Here is a 16,995-nt window from a genome sequence, read left to right on the forward strand (position 1 = left end):
CATGTATTGTTTTATAGCATATGGCTATTAAAGTTTAATTTAAAATGTGTATGAAAACATTGTATTTAGTACAATTCATCCCTATTTTTTCTGTTTATCATAATTTGTTTTGAAACTGAATCATTTTGCAGTTTTCCATATGCCTGTTGTGCTAATAAATTCTGAATAAGCAAGAAAACTCTTTTCTAAACTACAAACTTGGTTTCCACCGAAACATTATAATATGTTTAATACCCAAGAACATAAATTTCCCTCCAAGCCTTCCCATTATACATCAACTCTAAGATTTAACCTAGGATAAGCATATGTGATTTCAGTCAATATCTCTGTTGACTTTGCCCTGAAGCAGATAATTAATCTTTCCCACAGAAAGCTACTCTGGCCAATTCTGTGGGACAAAATATCAAAATATCTTGAAAACATGTTTAAAAGACTAATGGGCCTGAGAATGACAAAATGCACTGGAATCTGCCTTTACAATTTGGAGTCTACTGTAAAAAAACAGAATACTCTTGCACATGTGTTTTGGAACCACCGAGTGTGGGAAACCAGGTAGGAAACTCGTCATGCCAAGACCAGTTCTCGGTTTCAAAGGAATCACAACTTTTTTTGTCCTTCACACTTTACTTCAGTAAAATGACTGACTTCCCAGTACTCATACGCATAAGCTACCATGTTCATTCTTTAATCCCACAGAGATATGATTAAAGGAACAAAATCCTACAGGGATCTAATCCTTCAACATGGGATAAGTGGGTGTGGCTACCCACAAGACAGAGGTTTGCCCATGTATTGTTTTCACCCATGGTAGGGCCTCAGAGCTTTGCTCATTCCTGGCCAAAACACCAAAACAACAACAGCAAAACTAACCCTAAATGATAAAGCTCCATGCCTTGCCCGTTGCTGTAACTCTTCCCTGCTCCAAACCCTAGGGTCTTCTCTCTCCCCCCTCCCCTCTCCTCTGGTCCTTTCCTGCTATCTCCCTTGCCATAACTCAACCAACCCAACAGAACCAGTCAGTTTTAAATTTCAGTTGGGACCTCGGTGACCTGTTAATGAATCTACAGAGAGGAGAAAAACTCACAGTGTTGAGTTATGCCCGGTGTTGCTAGCTGACTTGGAGTCAGAAATGCTTGAAGCGTTAACGTAATTGCAAGAATGTGAAAAATGAAGCGCTGGGCTCCTGAGCGAAGTGAAAGGTCAAAGCGAGCCTCACACACAACAAGTCTTTGGAAGATAGCCTCATTAGACCATTAAGTCTGCCTCTCCTTTCCCCCTCTTTTGTACAATGTTTAGGTTGTTTTGTTTTTACGAGTAGACACATTTCACCCTTTGTGTCCCAGCAGTTTGGGGTGATAGGGAGGTAGAGTCATAGAAACCTTCCCAGATTTAACCACGCTGAGATCCGTCACCATGACATGGGACGACAATTAAGCCATTGCATCACAGATCCATTGAGCCTCTGGACATGTTATCTTCAAAATGACTTACAGTTTACTTTTCTTATATACAATCTAACTGGCCTAATAAAAACAGCATTAAAAAGTCTAAATAGATGCAATTCACAAGTTCTTCCACAATTTACCATCTGATAGCATTCACTTCTGTGCCCGTGGCACTTGCTTAAACGCACATCCTAATCCGGACCCTTTCACAAGTTAATGGCATCCTAGCAGAGGCATTTTTCTAGACTGTCCTAGAATATTAGGAATCCAAAACCCATGGCCAGAAACTTGGAGGGGTGACCCCGTGCACCCTATATCAACCACCCACCTTTAAATGGCATATATGACTACAGCCCAAGCTGTTAAACTGTCTTCTACGAAGAATACTGCCTAATGCTTAAATACTGTGGTCATAAACACAGTCATAATAGAGATGAAATAGATCTAGGAGATCAGACACCGTCTACTGTAGAATATTAAAAAGTAAAATCTATACACTCTCCTGGCCCGCATTCAATAATGCATCTTCGTTCAAATTATCATTTTAGCCATAGAAGAGGCATCCCTACCAATATATAATTGCTGTCTGTGCAATAGGTGAGTTTTAAATGATAAAATTTATTCTAAATTACACTAGGCTTCCTTGTCATCTGCAGCTGATGTCCCTCTTACCCTCGAATGATTCTAATTTTTAGAATTTGTGACAAAAATCACCATGTCAGCTGAATGGAAACGGAGACAAATAATCTCCTAAGAATTTCAAAATCCATCTTCCCAAGACAAGATTCCATATAAAATTTGCACAGTGCTTCCAGAGCTAATAAAAACAGATTTTTGCATCTCATGTGCTTAAGAGGCATCATTGCTTGAATATAGAGAACTCGTATATTTGATATTATAAACAAAATATCCTGTTTATAGTACAGTTCAAACTGCACCATGGCAGCAAAGTAGGTCGGCCATTCTATTTACTTACATAAGCAGAGGTAAAGTGTAGATAACCAAATTTGTAAAAGAATTGGCAGAACTAATCAATTGTTATTGTAATGCCTACTTAAAGATTACACATCACACTTGGATTTTTTTTTTTTTTTAGTCATGTAAGTTAAGAAGAGGAAATACTGGTCCTGCTAAATAGCAGCTGATTATACTCCACACCCTGTCACTCTCCTGTTCACAGGGGGGTCAGAGGTACTGATATCATAAAATACTGAAGTTATTTTAGTCATGCCTACTTTGCACAAGGAAAATGCTTGACCTTTTACCTTGCTCACTGCTGTTGTCTCCGCTCTGGGACGCATGGCCACCACTGGAGGGCCCTGGGGTGCCAGCTGAATGGGTGGAGGTTGCATCATCATGGTCTCGCCAAGATGCGGGATTCTGATGTCAGGATGCCAAAGAATTTTTCCAGTTGCCATTTTGGCCATAAATGAGGAACCAAGAAGGAAGAAGCAGAGAGGGGAAAAAAAAAAAGAGTGCATATTAGTATTTATGGAACCAAGCATATATAGATGCCACATTACAGTCTGGTGACTTTTCAGCAAATGAAACCAAAAGGAAGAAAAGCTGCTTAGAATCTGGATGAGTTGGTGGTCCCATCACTGTATATACATTTGTAACAACAAGCCAGAATGGATCCTTAAAATGGGTGCATCTTATGATAAATAAATTAGACCTCAATAAAGTAAAAGTTTAAAGTTAGGGAAAGATAAATAAACAAACAAACAAATAAATAAATAAATAAATCTTTTTTAAAAAGTAGGGGGGCTACCCCTGGTGGTGCAGGCAGTTTAGCGCAGGGCTGTGAAGCTGTCACGCAGCCTCTGCAGTGCTGGTTGGATCCCGGCCGGCCAGCAAGGGTTCCACATGGTGCGGCAGACCTCTCCTGCCTCCCGCTGCTCCCCTCAGCAGTGTATTTCGTCAGTCTGCCTGTTCTGTTCCCCGCTCTGTCTCTGGTGAATCCTCTCACCCTCCTGCGCCTCTGGCCTGTACCCCAGTTCTTGCATCAATCAATCAATCAATCAATCAATCTATCTATCTATCTATCTTTAAAGTTAGGGAAAGAGCTAACTTCAAATGTAAAAGTCACTTTTACTTTTGCTCCCCGAATTAGAACATGCTCTTCCAAGAAATTGGTCCCAATGCTCTCGGATACCAAAAACGTTTGAACATTAACTTCTACGAAGCTCAATGACTCCCTTCAAAGAAATCCAAGACACACACTTTACAGGACAGCACCGCACATCTTTCCAGCATGTTGCTCTGAAACAGCCTGTACGAACTTTCAACATTATCACCAACTGATTACACAAGCAGAGACAGTGATATCCGTCACTGCTCTGTACCTAAGAAATGATCGATTCTGCTTTAATCTGCACAAACAACCACAGCAAAATGAAACAGCTGTGACGTGTTCACCGTCTAATAAACTGGATGGGACTTTCACTTGTTTGTGCTTCACGGACACTTTAAAGTCACAGCGCGGTGTTGTTTCCTGAAAGAACTACTTATTTCAAAGACAGCCAAGGCCAAACTAGAGTTATAGCTCATGCTACTTTGCTGAGTGTATTCTCCTGTTCCTCCTCCCCTTTCCTGATCATTCCCAATACCCTGCTGTTGCTTAAAGGGAAACAGGAATTCTAATGTACAGGAAGGACTTTATCAGCACCACATGAAGGCAAGCAAAAGATGGAATTTCCTCTGGCAGAAACGGGAGAGTAGCAACAGCACATGAAACAGACTAGTCTGCAGGCCAGAGCTGTACACTTGTCACCTGTATGTGACGACTTCCACGAAGCCCACAGATTTGACGGGCAAACAGATTCGTTAGTTGGGGGGAAGGGAGTTTTGGGGGGCAAAAGTAAGAAACACCAGTCTCTCAGTGTACGCTATTTCTTTTTACCAGAATTGGTAGATAAGGCCCATGTGCCTATAGGCAACATGCAAACATATCGACCACCTGAAAGCAATCTTGCTGTATTGTCATTATACATAGTTTATCCAGAAAGAAATCAGTCTATCGTTTTCCTCTATGCCAACTCTATATTGTATATATAGAACATACAATTATACTGAAATGTAATCAAGAGACAAAGTAAGGTATGATTCCTATTTGGAAAAACCAAAAGAACACTTTTCCCTCTATAAATCTGCCACAAAACAGATTGTAAGTTAATAGTTAGCATTTTTGATAGATGATGAAATGACTCAAAGCTCTACAGAGGAATTAACATCTACATATAACAATGCTGCTGGCACTGCCATCAAGTATGCAACTGATTCAAAGTGAAAACCCTAAGCAGAAATTTCATGACTATAAATATGAGACAGGTATAGATCGTAGATCTATAAAAAAAGATAAGTTTTAGAAAGTAGATTAGGGGATGAAGTTGAGTAGAATAAAATGAAAACCAAGGTTCCCTGCTGCCCATGGTAAGACAAAGTCATGCCTGTGAGCTCTCTTTTTATCTAAGTTAGAAACCACCCCAGTAGTTCCAAGCTAAAGGCAAACAGAATACAGGGGCTCTTCAAGCTTTGCAGCCTCCCGGTGTCAGCTGTTTGCTATATGGTAATCAGATAAAGAGCTAGAAGAATTACATGAAAAAAAGAAAGAAACAATAGCATGGTGTGAGTTTAGTCCTGCACCAATACTGGCTAGATCCTTCTTTTAGAAAATGTAGTAACTGCATCACATCCACCTAAGCTAAACTTTTCAGTGTACACAGCAAGTGATGTTAATTTTATGCACTGCAGGCTTTTTATTAAGTCGGCTGCTATTAAAGCTCCTTACCCCTCATGAAAATTACAATAATTAACCACTAACACCTCAACTATGTTTTAAGGCAAATGTCATCCAATAGCTATTATATAATCGTTCAAATGAAGCTGGAGGAAATCTTTCTGTGTGGGCATTGGCGATTTGGAGGGATGGCTTACTCAGAAGGACTTGCTGAAACTGAAAATACTGGTTATTCCTATCAGTCAAACCCATACAGAGTTTTAAAGTCAGGCCTCATTAATATATAATTTAGTGTATTTCTTTCATTGCTTTTCTGGAGGAGGTATTTTCTAGAGTAAAGGTATAAAAAAAAAAAAAGACAGATACTCCAATCCTACTTTTAAAAGCAGCTGTTTTCTCAAAATAAGTTGGGTCTTGGACTTTCAGTTTAGTCCTCAAATTTGCTTATGTGCATTATCTGTCTAACCCATGGTTCCTTATGTCTTCTCTCTTTTCTTCCTTTTGTCCTCAAAAATGTCCTAAAAATTATCAAAAAGTATGTATTTCCACAGTGTCTCAAGTATTACGATCTCATTTTGAGAGACTGACTAGAATGAAAGAATACCAAGATACTCATCTAACGTGAAAGTAGGAAAAACAAATAAATCCTCCTGGGGTTTCAAGGCTGAGGAGTTACCTCGAAGTTGTCTGTATTCAGCAATACCATGGTGACATGGGTCTTGCTCCAAAGACAGAAGTTGCTAATCTGGTCAATAAAAAAATTGCTATCTCCGTGGTCATAAAAAATTATAATACTACATGGACAGATAAAATATAACCCACTGCATGTAACACCACTGTTTCTTGGGTTGAAGTATTTGTTTGCATCACAATTCCTTTCTTTTTTTTCCTCCCTAGATAGTTTCCAAGTTTACATCCTTCAAGAATAACTGCTTGGCTTTCTGCCAAATTATATGCAGAAGTTTAGTGAATCTTGAGACCAAAGTGGCAGATGAAAGCATGTAAAGCATATGACGTATGCAGAAAAATAAAGAGAAGTGCTGAGTGTGTGTGTGTGTGTGTCAGGTGTGTGCATTCCACAATATCCATCCTGCTCTTCAGTCAAAAGTATCATGAAGACACTCGAGGGCAAAGAGTGAACATGTTTCTATTCCCAGTGGCTTTAGTAATTGGGAGGCAATGATGGTACTCTTCTTGCTCTTACGTAATTGTGTTAAAGAGCAGTGTTAGCAGGAGAAAAGCAGTGAATACTGAGTGGAGCACAATAGAAAGAGATGGAAAATAGATACAAGAAGCTGGGTCTCCAGGGGCAGTATTTTCTATTTGCTGGGCTACAGACTCACAGCTGATAATGCAAGTTGTAATTAATATAAAAGCAGGAGACAATATGGAGAGAGCTTGTAGTAGCGGGGCCACTGGAGAGCGCGCGGCTGCTTCCTCTGTTTCTCATTTACACACAGCTTTCCCTAGAAAACACAATCCTGCCAGTGTTTTTTCCCTTGAAAGTTAAAAAAAAATGATTTAGCACCATCATTGAATTTTGCTAAATCTAGGAAAGAACATAGAAAGAACAGCAGTCTCTGGGCATAGGAAGCAAATCATGCATGCACCCCCTTTTGTTGGGGTTGCAGAGATGTTAGAAATGGTAACATTTTACACCATTATGGTATTTCTGGAAGGGGGGACCTTCCTGTAGGATAATACTTAATAAGTTCTGGTGGATTGGTGCTATTTCCCTGCTTCAATGATACCACATAGCTCAAGGTTCTTCCATTGCAAAAAAGACAATGGAGTAAAAAGGGTTTCTAAATAAATACCAAACTGAGTGGGGAAGTAAAATGTATTAGCCTTTAAGGAGGAAAAAAAAGGCCAGGCTACACACAAGTTATAGCTAAAATAATCTGAAGCTCATCTTAGACCCCAAATGAAAACGTGACTAAATGGATGTGGTATAGGGGAGAATGGAATTAAGACCCCAAGAGGCTACCTCCAACTGATCATGTGACTTGAATCAAATGACGTTCTTCAATTCTTCAGGACTCATTTTCTTTATCTCTTTAAAATTGAGTAGTTAGACAAGATAATCTCTAAAGTCACTTTCAATTTCTATTTCTATTACTAAAAAATACTTTAAGATATTCTAGACCTACCCAGCACGCTCTATAACACTAAGCCAAAAATTATATATGAACCTGAAAAACATAGTAAAATAATTCAGAATATGTGCTTGTAGGTAGAAAAGTAAGAGTAAATATATATAAAGACATTTTGACTCATTTGGCTTGCTATCTTTAAGAAACAAAGGCAAAGATATGCTTGTATCAGTACATATAATATTAAGTTATATATGTCCTATGACTTAATGATGCTTTAACTCTTAATTAACATTATGCAAATTTACTTTCAAATATAAGCTGAAGACTCCTATCATAAAGTATTCAGATCTACAAACGTTAAAAGTGTTAATTGGGTGATTGGAAAAAAATGTTGGAAATTTCTACTTCTATACCCTAATACTGACAATTAGAAGTCCAGAGACGTGTGTGTGCTTTCAGAATAAGGACTCACTCTTTGAAAAAGCAACTAGAGGGCTTCCCTGGTGGCGCAAGGGGTTAAGACGCAACCTACAAAGCTGTCCACAACCTCTGCAGCACAAGTTCGATCCCCAGCCAGCCAGGGACCTGACACACATGACGCAGCAGACCTCTCCCGTCTCACCCGCTGCTCCCATCTGCAGTGTATTTCAGTCAGTCTGCCTGTTCTGTTTCCCACTCTGTTTCTGGTGAACCCTCTCACTTCCCCTGCCAACCCCGGCCCAGCACCTCTGGCCTGTACCCCAGCCCTTGTATGTGTAAATAAATAAATCTTAAAAAAAAAAAAAGGCAACTAGACCTGGGGTCTTGTCATCATATCCTCGCAGGCACCCTTCTATACAGTTTTGGAAATTAACATGTGAGCAACTCTCAGGAAAATGGCAATTACTCTTTGCAAATGATTATTTCATTGAATAGGGCCTCTTTTACAGAAGATAGAAATTTCTGATATTGTTGGGGTACTGTCATATTACAAAATGTCTTTTGTAGTTTTGAATTGTGTTGGGATATGCCATAGAACATTCTGTCTGAAAAAAATAAGAAAATGAATTTTTAAAATTCAAAATTTTCATCTGATAGTGAATGTCTATGGTTGTCAAGCGCAATTTTGATCAACATCACCTCATTATAGTTACACTGAAAATATACTGCATCTGTATAACCAAAAAGTGACGTAAGCAATACAATTATTCTCGGTGAGAAATTGCCAGAAAAGCTATCAACCACCAAAACAGTGCAATAATAGTAACAGAAAACCCATGTCCCCAGTCATGTCTCCTTAAGTTGGTAGATGGAGCTGAGAGGCAGAACTTTCTTCCCAGAATGGGCCCCCAAGAGGCCTTGGATAACATACTATATGATCTAAAATCCCACCTGAGGGGCCTCCCCGGTGGCGCAGCGGTTGAGCGCTGGGTTGCGAAGCTGCCAGCAGCCTCTGTAGCGCCGGTTCGATCCCCGGCTGCTCCCCAGCCACCGGAGGAGGGTCCCACATGGCGCGCAGACCTCTCCTGCCGCCCGCTGCTCCCCTCAGCAGTGTACTTTGGTCCTTCTGCCTGCTCTGCTCCCCGCTCTGGCTCTGGTGAATTCTCTCACCCTCCCGCGCTTCTGACTGTACCCAGTGCATGTATAAACAAAACAAACTAATCAATAAATAAATAAATAAATAAAACATGCCTCTAAAAAAAAAAAAAAGAGAAATAAAATCCCACCTGAACATAAGAAACTACCTGATAAAATAATTTACTAATATTATTATCCAATCCCATAATTTGCCCTTTGGTGTACTAAATACAAATCAATCACTTAAACCTATCTTCTGCTTGCTGTCTACCCCCCCTCTACTTTTTAGTTAGCAATTAGAATGTAGCTACATACACTTGCCTGTATCTCTAGGAATAAAGTTCTGGGGATTCTCCCCTCTGACTTTTAAAAAACATTTAAAAAAACTGTTCAAACATAAATAAACTTTACATATTCCGAGATGCAAACAAAAACACCAACATATCTTCATTTAAATTGCAGTTTTCAACATAGAAATTAAAATTTTTTTTCTTTTATTGGACTTGTTATCAGAGCCAGTCAATTTAAGGCAGCTGCTATTCACTGTTAATAGATACAATTGTATTTTCTTTCCTATATTCAATTCATGCAGAAAAGAAAATGCAGCTCCTTACAAACATTAAGTAGGAATGATAATATAACTATATACACTTTAGGCAGATAGAACTTAGTCCAGAGAGTGTATTTCAAATATATTTCATTTTGTCTAAACTTGATATGAAGATATATAATACATCTTCATATGTAAATATAAAGATACATTTCATTTGTCTGCCCAGAAAGACTTGATCTAAAAATTATGTAAGTAGATAATGTGGATATCACCTACTATTCAGAAACACTACAGGCTGAGTAAAGCATGATTATTCCACAACACTTTTCAAGTTGAAACTTTTTTTGAAGATTGGTTTCTTGACATGTTTATTTTAAACACAATAAATTTGAATGTCTGGGAAACTTAACATGAATTGCAGCTGGAAAGAGTTCTATTTTCTCTCACCATCAAGTTCGCCCCCAACATTTAAAAAAAAAAAAAATGCCGTAATTGCAGTTTGCTACCTATAGCGACTACTCTTATAGTAAGAGTATAAGATAAAATACATTATCACGTTAAAAATACAAGTGTGCATTCTGAATTTACTAAACATAGCAAAATAGTAACCAATGTTGCAAATTTTATTTTCTGTTTAATTCCAAACTTCCTTTTATCATTATGCCCAGCATTTACGTGTCAATAATAAATGAACAAATCCAGCATCTTCACGGAATGTAACATATGGAAGGTAAGACATTTTGTTGTCTTCATTTAATGCATTTATATGACATCAGATTATTTACATAAAATTATGGAATGTGAAATCAGCATGACAACAATCTGATTTGCTAAGTAATAGTATATAAAATTCATTCTTAAAAAGTCTGCCAAAAATACTTGCTTTCAAGATATTTATAGCAATTACTTTTATTCATTTCTATTTTCAAATTTCTTAATAAGAAAATCAAAAGCTATTTTGGCACTTAATATTTTGCTCCTGCCGCTTCTCTCTCTGCTACCTACTACACAAAATTACACACTTACTCTTTCCTTTCTTTCACTCTCTCCCTCTTTGCCTGCTCCTTCCTTACACACACGCGCACACACACATGCACACACACAGGGTAGCTTGATACTACTTAATAAGGATAGAGGTGTATGTGTTTGGGGGGTGTCAAACAGCTGTCACAAACTGTCACCTCCACAAGAGAAACCTTGGCACACAACAAATTAAACTACACTTCTTTTTTAGCTGTCATTATTCATAGCCAATAAGTTGAAATGCTCTCAGCATTTCATGTGCAAATAAAACCACGAGGAAGCGCAGTGGATCAGAATAGTGGGCCAACAGATAAAACGGAGAAAACAACACACTGTCTCGGGCCTTCTGAAGTGGCTCATCATCACCCCTGCACCAGCGTGCACCAAATGAGAGCCAGCCTGGGGCAATGTATTAAATATGCACATCAAAGCAAATGAAAAAATAAACCTGGAGGTTCAAATTGGACACATTTACATGCTGAAAATGTCCCACTTGTACCACTTTCAGGTAGTGGTTCTGTGGGGGCTTTCACTCTTTTTCTGGTTGGGGAGAGGAGGGAGGCTGTGCTTGCAGAAGAAACCGAAGCATAAGAGGATTCCCTTTGTAGGGGAAGCCTGGAAGTAAATCCAATCAATGCACCTATGGTGCAAAAGTATCAGAAATGGGAAAAACTCTCCAAGGTTTTCTCTCACCTCCTGCATAACATTCAAGTTTGTGGCAAACCTTGCCATTTCCTACTTGGTGTGCTGGTGGAACAAATTATTGCTTCCTTTCAAAACAAATAGCAGGGGGGCTAAAGTAAAAACATTATAGTGCAGATCTCTGGGACATAACAGACTTTAAATGATGATGCCCAATGAGGTGGCAATCCCTCATGGGTTCAAAATAAATCAGTTGTCAAATTTATTTGATTGGGGGCAGGGGGGGGCTGAAAGAGGAGAAACGATGGTACAGTGGCCTCTTTTATCCAAAGATGATGATTATTAAATTATTAAAGCATTAGCCTCTTAGGCACCCCTTCTTTCTTGAGTGTAATTTAAATATGACAATTGTTCCACGCATGGGTGTTGTCTATCAGCCAAGACTCTAAACAGGCTACTCTATCTTGTCTCTCCTATGTAAATGCCAGCATGCTCCAGTTACATCCACTTGGAAAACAGTTGGCAAGAAACTGTTCTGGGAAACAAGTATCGAGACCCCGAGAAAAGTCACGAGCGAAGCTTTGGCTGCACACAACTGGGAAGCTTCCATTCTGCAAACCCCAAGTAAAGGGCCTCCTTCTCACTTCCCCAACAGTGTAAAATGCAGATGAATTTAGAAACAGGAGCAATGAAAATAAACAAACAAATAACAGCAGAACAAATATTTTAAGGTAGTGAGTGTCATGCCTCGAGCACCAGCACACCTCACATAGTCAGGCCTCAGCAAAGCAACTTTTCCATTGCTGCTGCTACACCCATTGGATTTCAGTTAATACACACCATATACGAAAGAGCTTCCCAAAGCTTCCCCCACGGTAAGAAACAAGTCAAGAGCAAAGAGAGGCACAGGAGCTCTCAACACCACAGTATTCATTGTCTCAGAATCGGACTAAGGTTTTCTTTTCTTTTTTTTTTTTTAACTTTTGTTTTTAGGCTGGCTTTTCATGTAGTGCAAAGGCTAATAATGAAAAATTAATGACTGCACATTTTCAAAACTTTGAGAGTGGGTTGGGGGGGAAGGGGGAAAAGGACAACCTCACAGAAATTTGATTCTCAAGGCATATCAATTCATTTCCTTTTAACACCCAGGAAAGTGGGGGGGTGGTGGTGGTGAAGATACCAACTGCCTTCAAGCCTCAACGCCTGTTTAATTCCACAGAATGTTAAATTAATATTTCAGGCACCAAGTTATTAGACGATAGCCTATATCCATTGAGGTTGTGAGTTCAATTGAATGTAATCTATAGACGCCCAGTCCCCCACCGCCCCCAGGCTTGAGTTCCTATAAATAAACTGCTATTCACACCCACTCTTTAACCTCACAACTCTTGCCTTTCCTACCAGCTGTAATCTTTCTTCTCTTTGCTTCTTTTTCAAAATTTCAGTCTCACTACATATGCTTTTTTTTAAGCATCAGACTTACTAGATTGGTTCCAAAATAGGATTAAAAACAGAGAGAATAGAAAGAAATCTCCCTTCCTGGCCTGACACACACAGTCCCTCCTTACTATATCCTCTTCCTCCTCCTTCACCAACTGTTAAAGTGTTAAAATTCAACCACTAACCTATGGTTACTCTATCACAATTCCCTTCAGCTTTCTGTAATACATTGTTAATAATTGTTTCATCAAGGTTACTGTCTTTTATTATGAAGATGCTTCAGGCACTTGGCAATAAGTCCATTTTCTGACAATAAGTTTCTATAGAGCAAAAGCTCTGAGAATTGTTCTGAGTTCACTCCTTTTATTTCTAATGCAATGCAAGATTGCCAGTAATTCTCAGGATTGTCATCTCTGGGAGAGGCTGGGAAGTCAGCCCTCCTCAGTTCTCTTTTCCTTCAGTCCTCTCTCGCCTTCATCCTGTCCAGCTAGCTGTCTTGCTTCTCCCCATCCCTGCTGCACTGATGACACAGGGTTGAGAAAGCAGAAAAAGCAGCAGTCACCATATCTAACAGACAATTTGCTAACACTCAAGTCACCAAATCCAGGAAACTTTACACAGTAAGAGCACAAATCACTCTATCAACTCCCTGGTTGTTTTGGCTCTCAACATAAATAAGGAGGAGAGCCAAGAAAAAGGAAGCAGAGATTGAAAGCTATGGCAAAGGTAGGGAGCAAGGGAGGAAAAAAAAAAAAAAAAACCAACAACAACAACAAAAACCCAAAGAGACCAAATCACTTCAAAAAGAAAACAGTGGAGCTAGATATTACAAGTTTTTTTTGTTTGTTTGTTTTTAATGCTTGACCACTGGTCTTAATAGAACACCAAAGGCTCACAGACTTACATGGTCAGCGAGATTTGTGGAGGAGCCTGAAAGTTCTTCGTGATCTGACTTGGAGCTGCCGTCCCTTTCATCAATGACGAGGTCGATGGGCATTTTCCCCTTCAAACAGCTAATGTACCGGTGGCAGAAGTTATCACACAGTTCATGGACCTAGAAGGAGTGTCATGATGGAGGGTTCAGCTCACATTGTTGTTGTCATTGTTTTGTTTCATTTTAAAATGGAAAAAAAAAATCAGGTTGCAAAGTTACATTTGGTAAGAGTAACAGTGCCATATCTTGCAAACTACCTCTAATTAATGGGTGTAATAGTTGAAGTTGAGGAAACAATAGAGCAATTGTTGCAGCAGATATTATTCTCCAGAGACTTCCCTGAGCAACAAGTTTCAATAAAGAGAGAAGAAACGGGACTGGAAAGAACTGGGTTCTGACTGGGAGTCCAGGGAGGAAAATCCGATTTGATGACAACATCAAAACGTTAGAACGCTGGAACTGGGAACAGCATTAGCATTTGCCATTCAATAAGCTAGGAGTTTTGTATGTTTCCAGGGGAAAGCGATTGAGCTGCAGAGCAATGTAAAGACACCCCAGCGAGGATGATTCCCTCTGCCTTGCACCTAGCGCACGCTTTGGGCCGAGGGTGAGTTGAGCTAATAGAGATGCAAGCAGGCTGAATGTCCAGTAACACAAATGGTTTGCTGCATTTCAAAATAATCCCAAGTGCCTGGGGAAAAAAAGAAGGGAGGGGTGGGGGAACACTTCAAAAGGCAAAGCTGTCCTAATTCACCCATCCTCTGAGCCCCTGGCTTGAGGAGCAATTTGAAGGCAGAACATAGTAACATGTAGCTGGCAATCTCTAGGTGCCCAGTCCCTCAGAATGAAGGTTTGTTGAAAACATCCCAGCTCAACTGGGAGAGGGAAAAACTGGCAAAATCAAAGTGGTGGAGGTGGTCGTTTCCTGCTTACCTTTTCTAACTCCAAAAGATGAAACCTTAATACTTGTATTGCTTGAATCATCTGCAAGAGAAGTTGAGAGTGTGGAGTTAGGGATCCGTGACTCTGGACATCCCGGCTGGGATAGGTAGGGTAAGGGGATGGGGCTGGGGCGGGGGAAACGAGGCAGGTGGTCAGGCAAAACCCACACAGCAAGAAATCCTCAGAAAAACCAAGTGATTACTAATCATCTCTGCCTCATTGGCCACGGAGTAGAAATCTGACTCAACCTGAGCCGAAGCCTTTCATATCTGTCCCCCTCATGTTCCCTGGGTTATTTGTCAGGACTGCTTTCTCCTCCAGAGCCCACTTTAACCGCTCCCTCGACCTCAGGCCAAATTGGGGGGCGGAGGGGGGGCGGAGAGAGAGAGAGAGAGAGAGAGAGAGAGAGAGAGAGAGAGAGAGAGAGAGAGAGAGAGAGAGAGAGAGAGAAAGGCGCTTCTCTGAAGAGAGAAAGCTTTTCAGAGCTGCACACCCAGCGAAACCCGTCCTCAGTAAAGAAGGAAATACTCCAGCTGAATGGTGAGGCAGGGCCTTTGAAAGCGGATTTAAGTACTTTTAATATTGAAATCGTGCAAATTAGCAAAAGAATCGCACCTAAAAGTGGCCCGCGCAGGCCTGCCCCTCACCCACCCCCTCGCCGCCCAGCCCGCCCTCCGCCGCGCTCGCGGGGACTTCCTTTGGGTTTGCAGCCCGAGGCTCCGCCGCCTGCCCCGGCAGACAGAGGAAATAACTCACTTCTCGCAGCCTCACTCCGGGGGCTGAGGACTGGGGAAGCATCCCCTGCCCTCGCCCTGGGCGCCGCGCCCCGGGCTCCTGCCACCCCAGCCTCGGCGCGCGCGGGGCTGCACTCCGCCCTCACCCCCAGCTCCCCGGCAAGGACTCTCGGCTGCCCCTGGCCTCCTCCGGGCCCTCAGAGCTCCCCGGAGGCGCTACACCCACTCCCCGGGGGTCCTGGGGGAAACGGGGCGCTCTGGGCCGGGGAGGGGGCGCGCCCGGGGGAAGGCGAGGAAGCGAGCCTTACCAAATTGTCCAGCTCTGGGTTTGAGGAAAAAAGTGGCTTTTCGGCGCGAACCTAGAAGAAGCAGGAGAAGTCAGCATGAATGAGCACCCCACTGAAAAGGGGAAAAACCCTGTCACCGAGTAAGGACGGAGGGGCGCTGGAGACGTGGAGAGGGCCTTTGGCGAAACAGACGCTGCCCACCAGGGCCTTCTAGCAGCGGGGCTGGCTGAACAGGGAGCAGGGCCTGCTGGTCCTGGCCCCAAGAAGAGGTACCTGGGAGCGCCGGGCTGCAGCCGGGAGCTCTGGGCCGGGTCTCGGAACCCCGCGTCCCCCTACATCCTGCCGTCCAGTGGGCTGCGGTTCTCAAGGTCCCTCAGCGCGCCCGGCGCGGGCAGCCCCGAAAGGCGCCGGGCTTCCTTCCCTCCCGGACACTTTTGAGGTCCCTCCCAGCCCCTGTCCCCGATTCCTGTTCGAGTAGCTGCAGGCGAGGGAAAAGGCCAAGCCCCAGATTAGGAGCAGGTCAGCTTTAATTCGAGGGTCGAGGCCCTGTATTCCCGGCTAGGGGGGAAAACAAACACCCATATGTATCTCGGCTCCCAGATCGCCTGCAGGCTCGGGGGTGGGGAGGAGGCAGAGCGCGCAGACAGGGCCCGGGGTACAGATCGGGTTCCCGGCCTTTTCCAACTCTTTCTTGCAGAGCTTGGAGCTCAGGGGAGGGGGTGTTGGGGGGGCTGCAGGAGGGCGAGAGGGGCAGGGAGGTTGGACCTGCTTGGCGAAGACCGCGATGTCCTCGTTGAAGGAGTCGGAGGAGCAGACGTCTCCGCCGGCCACTCCGGGTTCCCGGGGGGTGCAGGTCGCCAGTTCGCACTTCTCAAAGACCAGAGCTAACAGAGGAAACAAGGGGTGCCTAACGGGCAGCGCCACGCAGAGACACACACACGGAGACGGGGTGCAGAGGGGAAGGAGCGAGAACTGTAATCAACAAGTTTGGAGGGTTTGGATTCCTTCTTTTCTACAACAGACACGCACCACACTTTGCAACCCGTCCTCAGCCAGCCCAGCCTGGGCCAGAAACAGAAAGGAAAAAAAAAAAAAAAAACACCAAAAAAAAAAAAAAAAACCACCTAAAAAAAACACGGGCCTGGCTCTTCCCCTGCGCTCAGGAGCCCCTCGGAGCTGGTCAGAGAAGCCCTGGGCCACTTTAGCCCGCCAAGTCCATAGAGCCTCAGCTGGAAGGCAATGAGACATGCAAGAAGCTCAGTCAGTCTGGAGCCGGGGGGGTTGATCCAGACCCCCCCCCACACCGCTGGGAAGGCCGCCTGAGCAAGCCTGCGCCCCAGGCCTGACCCCACCAGAAAGCAACATTCTGTGAAATCAAAAAGTGTTCTAACTCCGCATTTTAATAGACATTGCAGACAAGGCCCAAGGCTTCACCTTCCAAGCACACCCGAAGCGGAATTTCCTAAACCGGAGAGAGGACTCTCCAGTCTTCTGCCTTCTAAACTTGTTTGCTCGACTTCTAGTAAAACCCGGGTGTGGGGGCCAACATTATAGGAATGTTAAACGTTGGAGCGCTCCCTTCCAAAAACCACATTTCTCCCAG

The 16,995-nt window shown here is 42.6% G+C and overlaps 1 protein-coding gene across 2 annotated transcripts in view; it reads right to left on the reverse strand.

Annotated features, from left to right (window-relative positions):
• The window catches only part of MEIS2 (Meis homeobox 2), a 208,339-nt gene that overhangs the window by 187,825 nt on the left and 3,519 nt on the right, over nucleotides 1-16,995 (reverse strand). For both annotated transcript variants that reach the window (XM_037502181.1, XM_037502179.2), the window contains exons 3-7: nucleotides 16,158-16,299; nucleotides 15,414-15,464; nucleotides 14,363-14,413; nucleotides 13,400-13,549; nucleotides 2,711-2,825 (exon numbers count right to left, since the gene is read on the reverse strand). In XM_037502181.1, the coding sequence (XP_037358078.1) occupies nucleotides 2,711-2,825; nucleotides 13,400-13,549; nucleotides 14,363-14,413; nucleotides 15,414-15,464; nucleotides 16,158-16,299 (509 nt within the window). The remainder of the gene's footprint in view (nucleotides 1-2,710; nucleotides 2,826-13,399; nucleotides 13,550-14,362; nucleotides 14,414-15,413; nucleotides 15,465-16,157; nucleotides 16,300-16,995) is intronic.

This window comes from Talpa occidentalis, unplaced genomic scaffold, assembly GCF_014898055.3.
Source record: "Talpa occidentalis isolate TD23 unplaced genomic scaffold, MPIMG_talOcc4v2.1 talOcc4.11, whole genome shotgun sequence".
In the NCBI taxonomy this organism is placed as follows: Eukaryota; Metazoa; Chordata; class Mammalia; order Eulipotyphla; family Talpidae; genus Talpa; species Talpa occidentalis.